Raw genomic sequence first — 23,689 nt, forward strand, 5'->3', positions numbered from 1 at the left:
TATTGGAATTAATTGATGGTGGCAAGTTAATTTCATGGCAGATTAATTGTCTCATTATTGTTGATTATATATATACACATGCCTTAACACCTGGCTTAGATTTAATGAGCTTAGAGGCTGATTTGATCCTGACAATATAGAGAGATGCGTGCAAAGCAGGGAACTTTGTTGGTATAGTCATGTGGAAAGAATGGACGAGAGTTCTTTTGTTGTAAATGTAGAAAAGTTGAGATAACAAGGCCAGTCAGCAGAAGCAAACTAAAGAAAACATGGGAGGAGGTAATAAAGATTGATTTGAGAGAATTAAATAAAAACCTGATTAGTTTGGAAGTCAATTTCTAAAAGCCACCCAATATATTAATATATTACACCATGTAAAATGAACATTAAGTACAAATATGATAAGGAGACACAAGAATGTAAACGTTATTACCTCATATCTCACAGTCAAGAAGAAATTTTCTTTTTTCATATTCTGATGATTTAGAAGAGTGTCTTCATTATAAAAAAAAATGCTTTAGGTTTAAGAGTTTTATTGGTATTTTGCTGTTCTTTTTTTTTTTTTTACATGGAGGGCACCACTTATCAAGGCCCGGAAGCCACTCGGGGATAAGGGTTATTGCGTGTACAGTAATCAATGCGATAGTATCGTAGTAATCATTAGTATTAGATATTTGATAGGGTGTCTTACTTAAGAGAGCGGTTTGTCAGGAATTTTTTTAAGTTGGACTTGAAGACATCCAAGTTGTAGTCAGGTGGGAAACAGACAAACGGAAGAGAGTTCTACAGTCGTGCATTTCTAAGAAAGAAGCTCTGCTCATGGAATCTACGTTTGGATTTAGGCAAAGATAAAGAGTGGGGAAAATAATGACAGTAGTTTCAGCTAGACGGGTGTTTTTCGTGAAAGATTGGCAAGGGGGGACCAGAGATTGGAGCTCAGACGAGCACTGGCCATGGAAATAACTATAAAACAAAGACAGGCTCGCAATGTCTTTTCTGTGGGAGAGAGGTTGCAGGGAAGAGAAAAGAGCATCCCCCAATAAGCCACGAAGTCTATTTTGTACTCTGTTAAGGCAGGATAGGCTGTTTTTAGCAGCTCTTGCCCAGATGTAGCAGCAGTACTCCATCCTTGGATGTACTTGGCTTTTATACAGATAGAGAATTGCATCAGTAGTGAGATATCTTCTGGAGCGGTAGAAGGATCCCACCATTTTCCCAACGTCCTTGGCAACAGACCTGATGTACGTGTTCCATTTAAGATCAGGAGTAAAGGTCAAACTCAGAAGCTTGTCAAAACATGGAGCCTCCCCAAGACGAGAGCCATCCATTTCAATTGATGCCAGATGGGGATTAGAGCGTTGATGATGTAAAGATAGAAGCTTGGTTTTGGATGCATTAAAAGTAACCTCCCCACCTCTTCCCCCACTGTACCATGCGCTCAAGATCAGAGGAGAGAGAATCAGAGAGAACTTTGTCATTTACGGCCTTTGATGTGTTGCCATAGATGGTCATGTCATCAGCATAGAGGTCAATGAATGATTTAAGTATATGTTTTGGGAGATCATTGATGTAGATGAGGAAGAGAGTTGGCCCAGGATGGACCCCTGGGGGACTCCAGTATTAATACTGTGGGCCTCTGATTTCTGCCCATCAACCACTACTCAACATCTCAACAAAAATACCCTTCTTAGTGACACTCAATATGGTTTCCGTTCTGCTAGATCTACAGCAGATGTGCTTACAGTTATATCTCATAGGATTAGCAAATCTCTCAACGGAGGCAACCTTTCTAGGGCAATTGCTCTTGACATATCTAAGGCCTTTGATAGGGTATGGCATAAAGGTTTACTTCATAAGATCTCTAGCTATGGTATTGCTGGAAATGTCTTCTCAATTATTAAATCATTTCTTTCTGATAGGGTCATAAGAGTAGTAGTTGAGGGGCAAAAATCAGAAGCTCACAGTATTAATGCCGGTGTCCCTCAGGGATCCATCCTGGGCCCAACTCTTTTCCTGATCTATATTAATGATCTTCCAAATCACATCCTTACATCATTTGTAGACATCTATGCTGACGACACTACCATTTATGGTAGCACATCTAAGACAATAAACGACCAAGTTCTCTCCAATTCTCTCTCCTCTGATCTTGAGCACGTAGTACAATGGGGTAAGGAGTGGCTGGTTACTTTTAATGCATCTAAAACCAAGCTTCTCTCTTTACATCATCAACATTCTGACCCACATCTGGCATCAATTGAAATGAATGGCTCTCGTCTTCAGGAGGCTTCAAGTTTTGACAAGCTTCTTGGCTTGACCATTACTCCTGATCTTAAATGGAACACGTACATCAAATCTGTTGCCAAGGCCGCTGGAAAAATGGTGGGATCTTTCTATCGATCCTGTAGATATCTCACTGCTGATGCTATTCTCTATCTATATAAGAGCCAGGTACGTCCAAGGATGGAATACTGTTGCCACATCTGGGCAGGAGCTGCTAGAAAGGACTTGGCCTGCCTTGATAGAGTTCAAAATAGACTTCGTACCCTCGTAGGAGATGTCCTTTACTCTTCCTTGCAACCTCTATCTCACAGAAGAGATGTTGCGAGTTTGTCTCTGATGTATCGTTATTTTCATGGAAAGTGTTCGACTGAGCTTCAATCTATGGTCCCCCCTCGCCAAACTTTCACAAGAAACACTCGTCTAGCTGTAAACACTATCAAAAATTTCCCCCACTCTTTATCTGTGCCTAAACCTAAATGTAGATTCCATGAACAGAGCTTCTTTCTTAGAACTGCACGCCTGTGGAATTGTCTTCCGTTTTCCTGCTTTCCGGCTGACTACAATATGGTTGTCTTTAAGTCTAACGTAAATAAGTTCTTGATGAGCTGTTCCATATAAGTTATCAAATTTACCAAATTTTCATTACTAATGATTACTATATTGTCCAATTTCTAATGTACACTCTTTAACCCTTATCCTTGAGTGGCCTCTTGGCCTTGATAATGTGGTGATTCCTATGTAAAAAAAAAAAAAAAAAAAAAAAAAAAAAACTACTCTTATGAACCTCATGAGTTCTTTAGTCAGACTAAAATCAGTCTGCAAAATTAGAGAATCTCGATTTAAGAATCAGTTTGACTTATGGGAGCTTGTTTAGTTCAAGGATAATTACAGGTTGTTTTAGTAGCCAGGGTGGAAGGCTTAGTTGGTTGACATCATGGATGTTAGTAATTGTGATACCTACACCTTCCACTAGTGGTTTCATATGGAGACTAAAAGGTGTTATAGATTTTATTTTTTGGTCAAATATGTTTTGGTATTTGGGATTGAAGATGCAGTTATGGGCTGGATTTGTTGGTTGTGATTTTTCTATCATAGAGAGAGGAATCTACTGAGTTTGCAATACAGTCATAGACAGGATTGTCTGGGCAAAAAAAAAATTTAGGTCCAGTATTGTAAAGCTAGTTTGTTGGGTCGAATTGATAATGGGGGTTTGTTGGCTTCTGCATAATGACTATTGATGGGGGAAGTTTGAAAGGCTCCCAGTACAAGCCTGAGGCCCTGATGTTGAATGGTGTCTAATGTTTTTATGTATGACTTTTTATTGGCACCGTAAATGAAGCTCCCATAATCTAGTTTTGATCACACTAGTAATTTATATAATTTCAATAGGGTTTGTCTGTCCACTCCCCAACCTGTGTGGGCAATGACTCGCATTAGCTGGAGAGTTTTGTTACAGTTATTTTTTAGGTGTTTAATGTGAGGGATGAATGTAAGTCTTTTGTCTAATATTAGCCCTAAGAATTTATGTTCATCTACAGGAATCTGGGAAGCATCCAGTTTTCAATGAGGATCTAGCTGCAGTTTTCTAAGCTGACAAAAGTGCATTTTGTTTTGTTAGTGAAAAATTTGAAGCCATTCTCAGTTTTCCATTTTTTCATTTTGTCAATACATTGTTAAAGTTGATACTCAATTATGTGGATATACCTTGAGATGTACGCAATTAGAAAATCATTGACCAATCTACACCCTGGTCTATGCATCCAACAATATCGTTAAATTTTAGGTTAAATAATGTTAGAGGCAAAATACTTCCATGTGGGACTCACTTTTCCTTGATGTCTGAGAGGCATGCTCCTACACAGATGTTAAATAGTCTACTGTTGATAAAGTTGTTGATGAAGATGGGTAGTCTTCCTTTCAATCCAGCTTCTTTGAGACCTTTCATGATATCATATCTCCATGTGGTATCATAAACCTTTTCTAGATCAAAGAAAATAGCAGTCATATGTTTTTTTTTTTTGTATAAATGCATTTTTGATAAGTTTCCAATTGTATTAAATGATCTGTAGTGTTCCGATGCTTTCAGAAGCCACATTGAAAGTTGGTTATTATTTTATTAGTTTAAAGAAACCAAATTAATCTCCATTGCTTGTTAGTGTTATAGGGTGATAATTGGAGGGTCAGATGCATTCTTTCCTGGCTTTGGTATGGAAATGACTTGTTTCCATGTAACTGGAAGATTGCTATTGATCCAGATGTCATTAAGAATGGAAAGTAAATATTTTAATGGTTCATCTGGTAGTTGTTTTAGGAATTCATGTTATCTGATCTGGTCCCTCAGCCATGTTATTGTCCACCTTATTGTTAATCCTTTAATTCATGAATGGTAAAAGGTTTGTTGTATTCTTCCTCATTATTACTTTTAAAGTTCAGTTTTTTTTTCTGATTCCTGTTTAATAGTGTGGAATTTCTTATTGGAATTTTTGGATGATGAATTATTTGCAATATTATCTGCAAGCATGTTAGCCATGTCCTTTTTTTATTATCATTTTGTTATTGTTTATACAGAGGTGGTTGAGAGGGAACTGGTGTTTTTCCTGATATTTTCCATATCATATTCCATATGGTTTTGTGTTTGGTGTTATTCTTGATTTTGGATACAAACTTCTTCCATGATTCACATTTGGCTTCTTTTATTGTTCAGTGTGCTTTAGCTCTGCATATTTTAAAATTGTTTAAATTCTGAGTAGTTGGTTAGTCGTTGAATTTTCTTACTGCAGCATGTCATAGTCTGATAGTCTTTTTGCAATCGTCATTAAACCAGGGCCGATTATACTTGGTTGATGATTTTGTTTTAGGAATGCCTTTTTAACTATTGAGATGATGGTACCTGTAACATGATCGATGATGATTTAACTATTAAGATGATGGTACCTGTAAAGTGATCGAATCTTTCTCATGTTTTCCAGGTAGGAGTTTTTGTTTGCATAATAATTTGAATGTATTCCAGTTAGTTCTTTTTAGGTTCCAGCGAGGAATTGTTTTATTTATTTTTATTGTGTTCTAATGTTATTGGCAAGTGGTCACTGGTAAGTGTCCTCATGCACTATCCAGTTGTAATTCATAAAGATACTAGGATCACTTATACAGCAGTCAATTGCTAAAAATGAGTTTGTAGCAGAGTGAATAACTTTTTTGTTATTATATATGCATAGGTTGTTATTGTTGATAATGTTTTCTATAATGATTCTTTTTCTGTCTGTGTCTGAGCATCTCCAACTAGCATTATAACTGTTCAAGTTGCCTAATAATAATAATAATAAGGAGCGAGAGAGTTGGTCGATAAGTTTTTCTATTTCTGTTTCATTTATATGGTCATTTGGAAGTAGATAGATGGAGCAGATTGTGACCATTCTATGTAAGGTGGTTGTGATGGCAATTGCCATTAGTTTGTAGATTTATTTGGTTTTGTGCTGTGTTTTTGTTAATGAGAATAGATGTTCCCCCAGAAGCTCTATTTGGATTATTTGCTGTTTGGTTTTATTCAGTGAAGCTATGTAGACTGATATTTTCAGATGGTTTTAAAAAGGTTTCTCGTAGGCATATTATTGTAGGGTAGAGATTGAATATTAGTAGAAGTAATTCATTCCAGTTGGCTTTTATACCTCTGCAATTCTGTTGGATTATTTTGTTGGTCATGGGTTAATTTTATGTATTTGATTTTCTTTTATCTTATTGAAAATAGAGGTGGTTGTTTTCTATTATCTGATTATTGGGGGGGGGGCTGTCGTCTATTTCCATTATTACCATGTTTTTACATTTATTCTGTTTATTCTTGTTTTTGACATGGAGCAGGATCTGTCTTTTGGATTTTTTGTTTATTTTCTTTTTGGTTAGTGAGAGATTTTATTCTTTTTTTACCTTTCCAGGGCGTTTGTTCATTTTGGGATGTTGTTAATTTCCGTGGGTTTTTTATTTGTTTATTGTGTTCGGTTGTTGAGGTCTGATGGGATTTTACTTTCAACTGTTTGAGAGTTATTTTCAAGTACTGCTTGAGTTGATAGTAGTTGTCATAACGTGGCTATTCTCGATAACTAGTTCTTGAAGTGTCTTTTATTCTGTGTTTTCTGTTGTTTTTGCATCCGCATACATTCTAACTGGTCCTGTCCTGGAGACTGATTCAATGATCTTTCTGGCTTCGGTAAAGCTTATGTTTGTTGTATATTTTAATTCATTTATTTTTTGTTTTTTGATCCAGTTTTGGCAGAGAGGTATGTCGGATGGTTCTCACCACAGTTTAGGCATTTTATGTTTCCTGGTATTCATTACCGCTACATGTTGAGCATACTATTTTCTTGGTGCAGTATTCTTTGTAGTGGCCGAATTTTTGGCAGTTTAGGCAACAAAGTGGTCTGAGGATATATGTTTCTACTTTAATTTTAATATATCCAATTTTAATTTCAGTTGGAGGGGTTGAGGTATTGAAGGTTAATATGTATGTGTTTGTGTTTATTGTTCGTTTTTGTAATTTTTTTGGTTTCTACAACTTTTTGGATTTTTAGGTTTCTTCTAGGAAGCAATTGTTTAATTCTGGACATTTGAGGACTCCTTTTGAAGTGTTGAGGGTTTTGTGAGAATAGGTTTTGATATTTATATCATGGAACTGTGTTCATATTAGAATTTTTTTAGAAGATACTTGTACAAGTAAGGTTCCATATTTTAACATTTTTTATTTGCTTTGTGCTTAGGTTTTTGTTTATAATTTTTTTTGATTAGGACATTTTTGTTATTTGTATATTCTGTGTTTAAATCTGGATGGAGTCTTGATTTTTTTTGAAGCCATATGAAGTATTTTCTTTCATCATCCTTGCTCCCTACCCTCCTAGAAGCCCTATATTGGGAGATGGTTGGGGGAAACCCATTCACCAAAGCATCTCAGGGGTACAAGGATGATATAATCAAACAGTCAGTGTAGTTGCTTGTGATGATTTCATTATTTCCTTAGACCTGGCAACCTATAATAAAGGGGTTTGTTGATGGTAACATCTGGTTTCACTACCTGATTGGCCCTTGCCATCGCTTTCTAATATCAGTATGTGTTTTTTTGGATTTTTTTTGTGTATGTGTTTATGTGTGATGTATATATATTTCTCTTTTTATGAGGGTTTACTGTTAATAGGGCTTGTCATGACTAGCCGATTGATTGAGTTGGGTCTCTCCGACTGCTTGTCTGGCTGAAGTAAGGGTCAAAGTGGAGTGTTGCAAAGTTATGGCCACTTGGATCCAGGTCATGAGGTGCTCAGTCACCAGGTTCCCATTCTAGAGCATTACAAGTTGCCACCTATGGCCAACAGGTGGCCTCATTGAGGGACTTTTACCCTCTGCAGGAGGGGGGGGGCAGTCAGTGTATTCTGGAGCCTCATCGACAGGGCCTTTAACTGTGTAAAGGTTTCATGTTTCAAGTTCAAGCATTTCTTTCTGATACATGGTTTAGTCGTTTTGTTTCATAGTATATCAATCCCTTTGGGTTATTCATGTAGCATCCAGTTATTTTGTAAAGTATTCTTCAAGCTCTTTGTATCTTCAATCGCTAGTTTGCAGTGTAAGGTTTGCTTGTTTTATAGTGGATTTTGTTGTTTTTGTTCCCTGTTCTGCAAAACATGGAAGAGTTTTGCAATGGGAGAGGGTTACAGTGTTAATGTTTGGTACATTTTAAGTTAGGAAACCAGTCAGGAAGTGGAAGAGGTAGAAAGAAAAAGAGGGAAAAGGAAAAGGGCGAAACGGTGGTTTTGCAGAACATAATAAAGTTTTGCAAAACGGAGTAGAAAAACAAAAAGCATCAATGTTAGGTGTATTTCGTCTCAGGAAGCCAATATCTTCAGACAGCCTGATCTGGTAGCACCAGCGTTGGATTAAATCGTTTAGTTCTATTTCATCTATTGTTTCATTTGGTGGTATATAAAGTGAGCAGAGGGTTATTGCTTTGTGTAGTGTTGCAGCTATTGTAACGGTTTGCATGTTTGTTTTTATGTTTACTGTGCAGTGTGGAATATTTTTATTTATGAGCAGGGCTGTGATAAGAGAATATTCTTATTGTTTTGACTCTTGAGTATATATCCGACACAGTTAATTAATCTAGAACCACATCACTATCTAAAAACATATAAGATATTAACTGACGAGAGTCAAAATAATGAAAAGAATATTCTATTGTCATAGCCCTATTTATAATAATGATGATCCACCAGTGGGCATGTTTGATGTTTTGTTTATGTAGTTGTATATAGAGTAATGTTTTATATTAATCCTGTCATTTTCTTTTAAGTGTGTTTCTTGTAGACAAATTTAATTCCCCCCACTCTTTATCTGTGCCTAAACCTAAACATAGATTCCATGATCAAAGCTTCTTTCTTAGAACTGCACGCGTGTGGAATTGTCTTTCATTTTCCTGCTTTCCAGCTGTCTATAATATGGTTGTCTTCAAGTCCAACGTGAACAAGTTTCTGATAAGCCGTTCCACTTAAGTTAACAAATTTACCGAACTTCCATTACTATTGATTACTATATTGTCCTTTTGACTACTGTACATTCTTTAACTCTTATCCTTGAGTGGCCTATCGGCCTTGATAAGTGGTGACGCCTATGTAAAAAAAAAAAAAATATTTCTTCAATATTCATTTTTAGGCCTCTTATATTCCATTGTAGTATTTTATTAGCCATATTTCATGTTTTATTTTCTTGTTTTGGATTGTTGATGTTGAGGTAGTTTGGATTTATTTGTGTGTGCGTTTTTCTTTTGTCTTGCTCTGGGACTTTTTAATTTACTCTGTCTTGTCCGTTTTTCTTCGCTAACAGTTTCAATTAGTTCAAATCTATTTTCATTTTCAGTTAATACTAATTCTGTTTCAGTTTGTTATTATGTTTTTTTGAATAAGGTTTTTTGTTATCTTGTTCTATTTCCATTTTTGCTGATATGTTTACTTTTAACATCTGCTTTCGTCCTTATTAGTGGCTTGAATTTGTCATGGTTTTGGAGATAGGTGAATAGTTTCTTTGGTTGTTGATTCTCTGATTTTGTTGAGAGAATTTTCGATTTCTTTTGTTTTGTCTCCATTTGTGCTGGGTTGTTCATTTCTGATTTTTATTTGGTCATTAAGATTTATTTTTAGTTCAGATAAAAAGGATTTTAATTCTCCAAGTATATTTTTTAGTTCTTTCGTTATGTTTAGAGTTTCTGGAGAATAGTTTGGACCATTGTAGTTATACATTTTGTTTGCTTGCTGGGTTATTGTTGTGTATGTGTTTTTGGTCTAATTTATTACTTCTTTACAGGCTTCTTGGAAGCTTATATTTTTTTGTTAATTGTCAGGATTTCGTTTGTATATTTTGCAATTTTTTGAGCGAGAGGAGTGATTTTCAAGGCAGTTTGTACATTTAGTTTTATTAGGACAGTCTTCTTTGTGATTCAGGTCTTTTTGACTGCAATTTCCATGTTTAACTTCTTTGACACTGGTGTTTGTTATGCCCAAACTTTTGGCATTTATAGCAATGTAGTTGGAATGTACTTTAGTTCTTTCATAACCTACATTGATTGTCTCTAGTATTTGAGAAGAGTTAAATGTTAATATGTAGGTGTTTACCACTCCAGTTTTCCTTATTATGATTTTTGTAACATCTGTGACTCCTTAGCTTTTCAGTTCTGTTTGGATTTCTTCTGTTGTGCATACCAAGATTTCTGGGTTTTTTATAACTCCTTTGGAGTAGTTTAATGTATGGTGTAGATAAGATCTGATGCATGTAATTTTGTAGTTTTGTAATAAAGGTTTAGCCTGTTTTTGATTTTGTACTTTTTGTTTCTTAATTTTTTTTTTACTTTTTCAGGTGTTATTTTGGTTGATATGGTTTTTTGGATAAGGAATTGCAACATTCTAGTCAGTGGTTCATCAGAAGTAGCCTCCAGTACAATGAAGTGTGGAAAGACTTTATCTTCATTGTCATTGTCCAAGTCTGTGTCAGATTCTATATGCGGTCTCTTGGTTGCCTTTTTATTCATAATAAGGTTAGAAGGTTCATCAACTATGCTCCCCACTCACCTCAGAGTCCCTTATGGGAAAGAAAAACGAGGGGATAAATCCCATTTGCCTCAGTTCTCCAGGGCTACATGGCTGGTATACTCAAACATGGGGAGGATTCCAAGTATGGGTTTTCCCTACATTTTTATTACTCTTGTCGGTTGCTTTTATCCCAACTTAATTAACCCTCCAGCCACAGCTTATTAAATCAGTTTTTTTGTTTGTCTGTAGTAAGCATGTTTTTTTTGTTTGGTTTATCTGAATTAATGCTTGACATGACCACAACCAATTGATAGGATCAAGCTTGTCCAAACCCCGTCTAGCCTAGTAAGGGCCAAAGTGGTGTGTTGCAGAACCATATCATTATTCTGTCTGAGACATGTTCTACTCAACCACCAGGACCCTATCCTCAGTGCATTACGGGTCGCCACCCACAGTCAACAGGTGGCCCTACTGAGGAACTTTTACCCTCTGCAGGAGGGCAGTTGGTATATTCTGATGTGCTATCAAAACCAGTAGATAAGGAGATGATAGGGGGGGTTGGGGGTTGGGGGGGGGGTTGTTCTAGCGAATTAAATTATCCTTGATCTGGGAAGATGGCAGACATAGAGAGATGCTAATCAAGAGAGCAAGCTATGTTTTTGATTAAGAGGGAGGGTGGTAATAAACAGTCCCGTTAACTATTTGCTTACATAACACTAGTTGCATAGCTGAAATGCTTTTTGTAAAGTTATCACTTTGAGAGATATCTGTACATGTATACATAATTAAAATAAACAGCTGTACCTTATTAAAAGTGGCTGCCTTTCCAAAAGTGGGAGATCTCAATGTTTTCAGGAGTTGTTGACAGAAAACAGGTATTCGGTCAAGGTGAACTTCAAGTTCTTCTTTATGTCCACTTGTAGGTACCTGGAAAAAAAGAATATGAAGAACAGATTTAAGAGAATTGAATTTTATCATGTACATCAAAGTTATAAAAGTGGTTCTGTCAGTTTTAATATGCCAGAAAGTAGCAGTCGAAATGTCAGTCATTTTTGCTGTTGAATTTTTAGTGATTGATTGACATAAAGTTATGAATGTAATTTCTGATTGCAAGATTTTTATTTCCTGTGATTATTTATCCATTAAACACAAATGATTTTGATAGTTGGTTGTTTTTACGTTATGGTATATTAACCAGTTTGGAGTTATTTAATGCTGAATCCAGTCATTTGTGAAAAAGTTTTCATTCCTCAAGTACTCTATATCTTCAAATATTTTTCTATATTTTGGCTTGTTTTGTTGAAGAAAAATGTTTTACAAAGTTGAAATATCAACCCCTGAGGTACACGCACATTAATATGATGTACTGCCATAGTACATCTAACCTCATGAAGAAGGATCTGATTGTATGAAATATTTATCGGCAATGTTGCTTGGTTTGAATGCTGTAAAGAGTTGTCTCCCCTTGTCTGTTTTGTGCTGACATGTGACTTGGGCGTTGGATAACTCGGAGTTCTCCCTAGAAAAATGCGAGCATATGGGAAAGTGAAGGACTAGTTTTTAAAACTGGAAAAGAAAAGGACAAAATATTTTAGTAAAAAATATAATAAATTTATAACTTAAAATATTGCAGCATTAAGAATGAATTGAATTTTAAAAAATTCTTAATGTTGCAATATTTATGACATTTTTTACTAGAATATCTTGTTCTTTTCTTTTTCAGTTTTAACAACTAGTCCTTTACTTTTCCATGTTTAAATATTTTATTGCAGAGGTTTATGCATGGTCTTCATAATATATTAAGGCTGAGGAACTAAAGTCATGCAACCTGCTGACGTCATTGAATTTGGTCTATTAATTTTGGTCACGGGTCCCAAGAAACAATTGGAAGTAGATAACGTCTAATGACAAAACTAAAATAAGATAACTAATTCCGGTAATTTAGCAGAGCAGCCAACAAATGAAAAAAAAGGGATAAAAAATTCAAATATATAACAAATGATTGTTATCAAAAGCAAGATAAGTTACTCTTCTATATACCTGGATAAGTTTTGTGTGTGTTCTAACAAAATCTAAAGCTTTTATTCAGTTCGAAGAAGTACTAGTGTTGAGTAAACAAGCAATCAAAATGGCTGACAAAACCATGCTCCAGCATCAAAAATGGTTCAAAATTAAAAAAAAAAAATAAACAAAATATTGATATAAGTCCAACCAATAAGTGTGAGACTTATTGGGTGGATTTCGATTAGTATTTTGTTTTTTCGTATTTTGAACCATTTTTGATGCCTCAAAGACGGCATCTTTTCGTCAGCCGTGACATTTGTATACAAGCAATTAAAAGAGAGAATTTCTTACCAAGAGCAAAGTAAGATTTTTTTAAAGTTTAATTATTAGTAAAATTTTAAATTTCATAACAATATTTAAAAACAAAAGCACCATCGTATATTTATCAAATAAATCATTAAATGAGTTTTTGTATTATTACTAGAGTTCCTTATTTGTTTATTTGTTTTTTCTTTACTTGTATGTGTGTTAGTGTTAAAAAGAAAAAAAGAAAAAAAAAAGCGGCATGAAACAGTTGAAAAAATGTTTTTTAATCTTGTAAAGAGAATGGCAATATTAGTTGAAAAAAAATCAGAAAAAAAAAATTCAAACTTTAAATCAAATTCTGTTACAAATTTTTGTAATGTTTGATGTTTTAAATATTTCTGCAATAGTTAGTTGAATTTGATTTGTTTTTATTTTTCTTAACGTATTGTTCATTTTTCAGTTAAACTAATTAATTCATTTTCGTTTTAAAAATTATTTATTGTTGGTTCTGATTTATAAAAAATTTCCATTTTGATTTTTTAAAAAGTATTGTTCGTCTTAATTTTAAAAAATTATTTCGTTTAATTAAAAAATATATTTATCGTTTAATTTTGAGTTGATTGTTTGATAATTGTTTATTGCCTAAATTCACATTTAATGTTTAGCATTATTTGATTGTCTTCTGCTTCAAACATAGATACTTTTAAATGCATATTGTTTTTTAATTTATAATGAATGAAGTTCAGTTTTACTATTAAGCGAATCATGTTACTTTTTCTTCTTTTTAAATGTAATTTTAAAATAAATAATGAACATATTTTTTCAAATCTATGAAACAATGAAATGTTTAACAACTTTTCCATTTTGAATTCTTTTGTTTTAATATTGAAGGAGTTTCAGTACAAATCATCGTGTTCCTTATTTTTATCTTTTTTAATGCAATTTTTAAGTAAAAATATCTTGATTTATTATCGACAATCTGACTGTTCAACAGATCTTGCTTGCTAGCTCACCGGCCTTAATAACACATATTACATTTGTATACCGAAAACCAACTTTCACTGAATAATACCTAAACTTCAACTCCCACCATTCATATAATGTAAAGAAAGAAATTGTCTGTTGTCCACAACACCAAACAAAGGCAATATATAGTAATAGCAATGCATATCAAGAGGTGATGAGCAGTTTAAGAGAAACCCTCCACCAAAATAACTATCCAGACAGCATGACATCATCTCCATCTAGCTGTAAACTCACCACAGTTTGTATAGCATACATGAAGGGTTTGTTTGAAAAACTTCAGAGAATATGTAATCCATATGACATCAGGACGATATTCAGAAATGATTCAGCTCTCCAGAAACACCCTACTGAAAAAATCATGACTAAGATCCCATGTGAATGTGGAAAACTAAAAGTGAAACATGCTGTCCCCTAAATAAGGTTAGAAGAACAATTAAAAGCTGTGATACATGGAGAGATTGAAAAGTCAGTATGGCTGATCATATCTAGAAGGAAAAGGGAAACCATCTACCCTTATGAGACGACGTAAAAATTATAGATAGAGAAGAATGGTGGCGAGTAAGATGACTCAAAGAAGCAATACATATGTTGGCTGATGATTATTAAGTAGATCTAGTATAAAATTAAACACAATAACTTTTAATTATAAATAATATATATATATATATATATGTATATATATATATATGTATATGTATATATATATATGTATATATATATGTATATATATATATATATATATATATATATATATATATATATCTGATGAGAAGGAAAGTATTTCTTCGAAACACTGTAGATTAAAGACTATCCACTTTCCTTTTTAAAATTAAATATGTTTTTAACTCTTTTTCAAAGTGTTTTTTAACATGTTTTATTAAGTACTTGTTTATATATATATATATATATACATATATATATATATATATATATATATATGTATATATATAGTAATAGGTAGTAATAAAATACATATAGTAATATATATATGCATATATTATACACATTAATAAAATAATGATATTTACATCTCGAAATGAAATAGGGTTAATTTATACTAGAATTGTCTGCAAGAACTGATAGAGTATTTGGAAAAAAATTCAGTTGTAAAAGTGACCTTCTTCTGAAGGTTGAAGGTTTAATCTTCAGTGTGGGCTACTGAAAATACAACTGAGAATTATTTAGGCCTTCTATCCATTCATGAGAGCATGAATTAAATAAAGGGTTCTGTTCGAAATTCCATGAAGATACCTGAAGTTCAGCAAGATAAACCTGAAGAATGTTAGAAGTGTAGTATTGGGAATCCCAGCTTAATTGCTATATAGGTAGTTTTAGAAATAGAAAGTTATGTAAGCATATTTTCATTTTCCATCAGCGAGTTGACAGGTCATAAAAGGTTAGGTTTGACAGGTATCAACCTAGAGAGAATGCACCGGAAATTAGGGGTAACACGGGAATTGTGGTTGAGGTCTTCCGGTTGGCGATCACATGCGGAGAGTGGTTTAGGCAGCAGAGGAATGCAGATCGGAGATTTCAGGTCTCTCCCGACAATCAGCGTTCGAGATGATAGGCTTGCCTTGAAATAAAAGATTGAAGCTTCAAATCCATCTTGTTGTTTTGACCACTTCACAACGAGATGGCAGACCAGCAACCAGAAGATATCATCCGCTGGCCAAGGCAACCAGGTGTATGTACGCATTATACATGGCACATACACGTCTCGAAGACTTTCAAGGCAAGAAACGGTGTAAGAATAAGAACACACACCCACACACACATATAACAGTGAACTACACGTAACATACGTAAGAGCACACCAACACCACGTATATGTAAGAACACAGACATTTAAAATGTAAATGATTAGTAGTAAAAGTAAATGATTAAATAATAATAATAATAAATAATAAACAGGATAGCAAACATTTACGGTTACATTGATGCTGAAATTTTGACTAGGTCGCATCATTGATGTGAGAATAAACCGTATTATCGACGGAAATCACGACGTGAATGGGGTCCTTAATGAAAAAAGAAAAAACAAACAAACAAAACAAATAGCGAGAAAAGTTTTAGATCGGTTGATATGCCGCTTTGAAGAAAAAAAAACACAAGCAGACCTTATTAAGTAATGATAGAGAAAAGACAGACAGAACTCAAATGCAAAACATGTTTTTTTTGTTGTTGTTTTTGTGTGACACGCATGCCGCATTTGAAAAAGAAAGAAACACAATCGTTTAAAATGGAAAAAAAGAGAAAGAAAGAAAAAATCCACGTGCATACATCGAAAGTTTTCGTGAGGAAAAAACAAATGTTTTTGTTTTGTGCTATTATTGTTAATTTTGCGTGTTTAAGACTTATTGACTTTAAAAAAGAAAGGAAAGAAAGAAAAAAAAAAGAAACATGCTTCTATCGAGAGTTGCAAATGTTTTTTTGTTTTTGTGTTATTGTTGATTTCACGTGTTTGAGACGTTGATTTAGATGTGTACTACTGTTGACGTTAAAAATAATTGATTTTTGTCGCAGAACTGATGGCTTGTTGAACACTGAAGGTGGTAATGCGTGGGCACAGACATTTTTTTCTTTGTTTTGAAAGTATTCATCGTTTTTTAACAGATTTTTCGTAATTATCTATTTTTGTTTTTTGAAAAAAGAGAAAGACGGAGAGAATTTTCCCCCTCTCTTTTCAGTTTTTTTCGAGTGATTTTTTTCTGTGTTTTTTTTTATTTTACTTTTGTGGTTTTGCCGCGTGCTCCCGCGGGAGGTACGTTCTTTTGAAAGATAATGATTGTTATAAAAGTAAAAAACAATTGAATGATTAGTTCAAAATATTTTTTTGAAAAATTGTAGCTGCATGAATGTCGAAATTTAAGTTGCCTCAGTCTAAAAGGATTTCTCCTTGATTTAACCTTCAGATGGAGGTCCACGTGATGAGGATTAATTTTGTATAAGAAATGTTGAGTGTGACCAATTGTATTGGATTTAATTGTTTTCCAATAATTATTTTGTTGAGAAGTCCCGGAATAATTATCATTGTAGTTACACTGTTGTGGAATTTTAGAGTGGGGTTCACTAAATCCCTTACATGGGAAGAAAAGAATTGTTATGATTGAAGAGAATTGTTTTTGCATAATTTGGGAGTGTGCACGAACTTTGTTGTTTGCGTGAAATGGACAGAAAATTTTTTATTCGGAGATGTTTGATTAATTCCGTATGTGGTATGTTAATGGGTGTAGCTGCAAGAATTTGTTTTCGGTCGGATGTTAAAGAGAAAAGGAGTTCTTATGGTTCAATTGGTTAAAAATTGTTTTTTAAATGAAAAAAAAAAAAGAGTTGCATACAGAAGAAAGGATGTATCGAGATCATTTGTGGGTTTTAAAGGCGGGGATAAGGAGGCCCCGAGAAAAAAAGGTTTGACTTGCCGTAAGGCGGTCGTGTTGAAAAAATAATATTTTAAATGATATATTGATAATTTTTGTCTGTGAACCAGGTATTGTTTTTTTTTTTTTCTGACCGGGCGGCATTGTGATTGAATGTTTGATTTTTTTGTACGGAAAAAAAAAAAAAAAAAGGAAAATGGTATATTTTTTCTTTTTTACACACGTTTGTATTGAGATTGCCTGTATTGAGGGGGGGGGGTCGTACCCCTGGTTGTTTGGGAGTAAACATAAAATTTTGTTAGTAAATAATTAGTATAAAAGTTGAAGTATAATTTAAAAATTTTTTAGGCGATTACCGTAAAGAAAAAAAAAACACACTATGATGTGAAGGTTACAAAGTCAGTGAATTAGGTAGAATTTGATAAGTTGGGTCCTTTATTTGAATTTCAGATCAAAGCAATGACAGGTCGTGAATTGTATATATGTATATAAATTATATGTTATATGTTATATGTTGTAAATATTATGAAGTACGACTTGAGTGGCATTGCCCGGTTGTGTTACCCCACATGGGGGGAAGATAGATTGAGATACCTTATTAGAGAATTTAAGAGGTGTGACTGGGGAATTTTCCACATTTGGTTGGCTGAAGTGGTTGGTTGACCATGAAATGGAGATACCACACGATAGAAAATACGCTAGATAGAATCTTCGTCTCTGAGCCGCTAGTTAAGTTAGGGTGAGGTCGGCCTTTCCTCCATGAATTATTCAGCGGTTGAAATGGCGCGAGCCTGGGAGATTCGAATGTTCTAAATTATAGAGGGTATCTCAGAACTAGAAACTGACCTCAGTGAAGTAGTAGGGAGGGGTTTTCTGTTAGTCTCCTGTATAATTGGTGTGTCAGTGAAGAGTATGACAAACAGGGTGGGCCTGAGTAATGAAGTTTCTGTGTAATCCGGGAAGAAGGGCTTGTCTGTGAAGGCCATAGGAGATTTTTGTTGGTGATGATTCGTTACGGACGGTGAAATAAGAAGTACAGAAGGATTCCTGGGTTTGTGTTGTTTTTTTTTGGGGGGGGATGTTTTTCTGGTACCTAGTACAGACCAGCTTAAGCAAGTGATGCTTATGTGCGAACGTCCTTGTTCCCGCGTGCTATGTGTTAATAAAAGTCAGTTTGCAATTCCCAGATTTGGAGATGTGTGTTTCCTCCACGTAGCTAAGGCGGAAGACGGTAGAATCGTGTAATACTGTGGTGATTGGTGAGATGATAAGAGGATGGAGATCGTTGACATGTAACGAACCGGCCATAGGCCGTGAGAATTGAGGATTATGGCGACAGCCTTCTTCGCTATCCAGACGGATATAGGCGTTCTCCTTAGAAGGAAATGGGGATAGTTGAAAATGTACGTTCAGGCCATACATTTTGATAAGATGATGGGGAAGGAGATGTAGTATTGGGAATCCCAGCTTAATTGCTATATAGGTAGTTTTAGAAATAGAAAGTTATGTAAGTATATTTTGTTTCCCATCAGCGATTTAGCAGGGTCAGAAAAGGTTAGGTTTGACAGGTATCAACCTAGAGAGAATGCACCGGATATTAGGGGTGACATGGGAATTGTGGTCGAGGTCTTCCGGTTGACGATCACATGCAGAGAGTGGTTTAGGCAGCAGAGGAATGCAGATCGGAGATTTCAGGTCTCTCCCGACAATCAGCGTTCGAGATGATAGGCTTGCCTTGAAATAAAAGATTGAAGCTTCAAATCCATCTTGTTGTTTATCGATGCATCTGTTTGCAGTGACCACTTCACAACGAGATGGCAGACCAGCAACCAGAAGATATCATCCGCTGGCCAAGGCAACCAGGTGTATGTACGCATTATACATGGCACATACACGTCTCAAAGACTTTCAAGGCAAGAAACAGTGTAAGAATAAGAACACGCACACATATAACAGTGAACTACACATAACATACGTAAGAGCATACACACATGTATATGTAAGAACACAGACATTTAAAAGTACCCTTAGTAGTAAAAGTAAATGATTAAATAATAGTAATAAATAAATAATAAACAGGACAGCAAACATTTACGATAACAGAAGTTATAATGACCGAAATGTTGTAAAAATGACACTTGAAATGAGTCCAAAGAATCCAAATACAGAACTTTTTCCTTTCCAAAAGGACATGCTTTATTTCAAGCAAAATTCATGAAGTTGGAAGTTGACTTAAGATAAATAAATGTTCATATCATCTATTAGAATTAGCAGGGAGAGGATGGGGGGACTACTGAAATAAAAATAATGTTCATCTTGTGGGTGGAGAAAATCCTCTCTATATAAAACTCATTGTTTGGGTGTGTTTATGTTTTGTTAGAGAATGTTCATAAAATGTAAAAGTTTATTCTTATGTAACATTTACTAAGGAAGACAATGGAAATGTTTCCAAATCCTTAAATGTACCATTAAGGGGCTATGATGCTTAAAGTTTGAAGTTTAAATTTAAGTTAAAGTTTAAATCATATGTATAAGATTTTCTGGGGAAGTAATGGAAGTGGTCTTGCATTAATAAATGCTCTCCTAAGTTAAGGGAGTTATGAGGACAAACCTCCTTTAAAACTTCAGATATACCTATTTTGATGAAATTTATATTATATGTACATAATTCTCCAAGAAAGAAAATAGAAGTGGTCACAAATCTATATGTGCCAAATACCTATGTGCCCCCACTAAGTGACCCATGGGGACAGAACTCCTTTCAAACCTTAAATATGTGCATTAGATTTTTTTTGTTGATTTTTTACATTTTCAACTCAAACAAAGCACATTGCCACTTTGGAGTAGGAGGCTACTATCAGGGGCAACAACTACTGGGGTGCTATGTAGGGATTTGGGCAGCAAGATGTCGGTTCACGTTGCACTTAAACTTCTGCACGTCAGTACAGTTGGGGAAGCAGGGACCTGAAATAGAATTCCAAAGTCTAGCGGTTCTGGGGAAGAAACTACTGGAGTAGAAAGATCTTTTACATTTAGAGATCTCTACTGTGTGGGGGTGGGATTTAGCAGCCTGTCGGGTTTGTCGAGGGTGTGCACGTCGTGGGGGCACAAGTGCTTGCAGTTCATCAGAGTATTCACCATTAAAATACTTGTAGAACAGGCAGAGGGATGCAACGTTTCGTCGATAGGACAGAGGCTGAAGCTTAGATGCCAGTTCAGGGCCTATCAGGTTTGCGACTCTCTTTTGAACCTTGTCAAGGAGCAAGAGACTAGTAGCAAATGCACCAGCCCAAATATGACAGCAATACTCCATACATGGGCGAATGGTGGCCTTATAGAGGTACAGGATATTTTTGGGTGTTAGTAGTTTTCTAGTACGGTAGAGAGAGCCCACCTTTCTTGCAGCGGCCCTGGCAATGCCTTCAATGTAATTGTTCCAACTCATGTTTCCTGTGAACGTTAGGCCAAGGAGTTTGAAAGATGTACTCTCAGATAAAGAGTCATTGGCCATTGCTATAGGTGGTAGAGAAGGTTTCTTGTAATTATTGAATGAAACTAGTTTAGTCTTGCGGCATTGAACGTGACCATCCATTTTTGTCCCCATTCTACTACAGATTGGAGGTCATCCTCTAGTATTTCTGCCATTTCTTTAGATATGTGTTCATTTGTTTTCCTGTTGTGCCTGTTATAGAGTGTGCTGTCATCAGCATATATACCCATCTCAGAGGCAATTTTGTCGGGGAGGTCATTTATGAATATCAGGAACAGTAGAGGTCCAAGGATAGACCCCTGGGGCACTCCCGCATTTATATCATATTGTTTAGATGTACGACCGTCTAGGACAACCTGGATTTTTCTCTTATCTAAGAAAGATTTAATCATGTTAAGTATTCTACCAGTGATACCGTATGATCTAATTTTCCTGAGGAGACCCTAATGTCATACCCTGTCAAAAGCCTTAGATATATCTAGAGCTACCGCTCTGCCCTCCCCCGCTTTGTCCAGTGAATGGTATATATGTTCAGAGATTACAGTTAGGATGTCTGCTGTGGAACGGGCTTGTCTAAATCCATATTGTTGGTCAGTCAGAAGTTTAGCATCTGTAAGGTGATGGACTAGAGCATGGTTAATTAAGGTCTCAAATATTTTGGCAAAAAGTGGGATGAGTCTAATGGGGCGATAATTTAATGGGTCAGTTCTTTCGCCAGAATTCTTGAATACTGGTACAACAGAAGCAGTTTTCCAACAGCCCGTAAAGCAAGATTCATTAAGGCATTTGTTGTAGAGTTTGGAGAGAACTGGAGCTACTTCGGCTGAGAGATCGGGTCCACATGCTTTTGAAATGTCAAGGTTTTTTATGATAACATGCACCTGAGCAGGGGTGATTTTAAGATCGTCTAGCGTGGCGTCTGTCCGCATAGGAAATTTAGGTAGGGGGTGGTTGGAGGGTCTAGTGCGGAGTTTTAGACAAACCGACTGGCAAGCATATTAGTCTTCTTGGTTGCTGAGCAAACAAGCTCGTGATTGTTGGTTAGTAGGGGAATTGTTGATTGCTCATTATTTACTACACTGTTGTAGATTTTCCAGAAGTCACGAGTTCCTAGTTTTTGTGCTTCGATGCGTTTTTTAATGGTTTCTGTAAATTCTCTCTTGGCTGCCGCTATTTCTTTTTTAACATTACTTCTAGCTTCTATGTACTTTTGTCTGTTTCAACCGGACTTATGTCGGTTAAATCTGCGGTATTCATGCTACCTTTGAGCAATGGCAGTTGTGCAAGTCGAAGTGAACCATTGGGGAGAGTGGGGCTTGCTATAAAATTTCCGCATGGGAACATGCGCTTCGATTACAGTTTTGAACCATTCAGTGATCTCGTTTGCGCACTGTTCAGCAGGAAGAGAAAAAAATATTTCCCCATGGGACATCTCTGATAAGATCTCTGATGGCTTCCCAGTCAGCCTTTTTATAATATCTCATTGTTTTGAGCACTGGCTCTTCAGTTTTGGCTCTAGAGTTTAGGGTGATTTCAACCATTATCACGGCATGATCAGTGTTCCCAAGTGGGCTGTCGGCATCTGTTATACAATCATCGGGAACTGTGGTCAAAAACAGATCTAGAAGTGATGCGTTTTCTTCCTGGTCAGGGAAACGGGTTGGAAACGTAACAATTCGTGATAGGGAGTGAGATATAGAGAAGTTATGAGTTGTGCTGCCCACTGCATCTGTGTAAGTAGAGAATCCAAGCCAGTTTTTGTGGTGGACATTAAAGTCACCAAATACATGTACTTGTGCACTAGTGTTGAGGGAGAGTGCTGTGTCTATGCTTTCAGAGACTTTGTTTATTATGGTGCAGTCCTGGGTCGAGGGAGAGCGGTAGAGAAAGTAAAAGTAGCTAATGTTGTGTTGCATGTTTAGTCTAAAGCACATAACAGCTTGATCATCCGATTCTAGGTTTGTTTCTCTAGTCAAGGGAAGGGTATTACGAATGTAAACTCCAAGTCCGTGCATGTGTCTGTCAGAGTCCTTACGGCAGAGTGGGAGATATCCAGGTAGTGGGAGATATCCAGGAGTAGGAGATATCCAGATTTTAATGAAATTTGAATTGTATGTATAAGATACTGATTTATAGTTTTCTAATTTTTTCAGTTTCTTCCTACTTTATTAAGTGACAAACAGTAAAAGAACCCATCTTGAATAATATGTCAGCCATCTAAATTGAGTGTGTGGGTGGGTGCTGCAAATCCACTGAAAAATTAAGTGTCATGTCATAATAATCAATTATATATAAAGAAAATGTAGTCACTGCTATATTCTAGTCACACAAAGAAAACAACAACAGATTTGGGATTAAAAAATGCAATCTGTGCATAATGATCAATATTGGATTTACTGAGTCATCACCTCCTAATGGTGGTGGCAGGTGCAGTTGAGAAAATAGAAAAGGAAAGCACACTTACCCGTTCAGCAAATTCTTTAACCGTTTTATACAACTTGTTTCCTTCATCTGCAAAATATTTTGCCTGCGTGAAGAGGTCTTGCGTTGTCTTCAGAGGCCCTTCACCTCGTGTGAATAAGTACATAGAGAATGCCATGCTGGACATGTTCTTAGCACGCTTTACAATATCATTGTCTGGTTCTTCCCATTTGTCAGTCTCAGCATCCATCTCTGATGTTATCAGCTTCATCTCTAAACCAAGCTTAGCTATTTTAGCTTGTTCCTGACAAGAAAATCACAATATCTAATTTCATATATCAGTTGAGAATAGCAAAGAATATCATAGTATCATTCTATTCATTTATTCCTACGTAAAACAAATTAATTTCTATAACACAAGCTTCTCTGCCAGTCTTCTATTCAGTAAAGACTACAAAATAAAAATTGCCAGGAAATGTCATCTGTAAAGGAAGAAAATTACAAACTCAAAATACAAGAATATTACCAATCTTTCCTGGCAAATATGGCACATGGTATCTAATGGCATAAAATAATGAAAAGAAAAAATATGTTTACATTTTTTTAATAATTCAAATAGACTTTTTTATTTGCAGATACTATAAAATTTAACTTCATAAAAACTTTCTAACCTTCTAAAACTCTGAAATTAAAATTAAATAAACAAAGACAACCTTTTGAGGAAG

General features: G+C 35.4%; 1 protein-coding gene across 4 annotated transcripts in view; it reads right to left on the minus strand.

Annotated features, from left to right (window-relative positions):
- The window catches only part of LOC145254563 (alpha-catulin-like), a 709,135-nt gene that overhangs the window by 12,655 nt on the left and 672,791 nt on the right, over positions 1-23,689 (minus strand). For all 4 annotated transcript variants that reach the window (XM_080113145.1, XM_080113148.1, XM_080113146.1 and 1 more), the window contains 2 exons: positions 23,008-23,268; positions 11,142-11,264 (listed from right to left, as the gene is read on the minus strand). In XM_080113145.1, coding sequence (XP_079969271.1) covers positions 11,142-11,264; positions 23,008-23,268 — 384 coding nt within the window. The remainder of the gene's footprint in view (positions 1-11,141; positions 11,265-23,007; positions 23,269-23,689) is intronic.

Source organism: Euprymna scolopes, chromosome 30 (genome assembly GCF_053919585.1).
Source record: "Euprymna scolopes isolate OS-2025 chromosome 30, ASM5391958v1, whole genome shotgun sequence".
NCBI lineage: Eukaryota > Metazoa > Mollusca > Cephalopoda > Sepiida > Sepiolidae > Euprymna > Euprymna scolopes.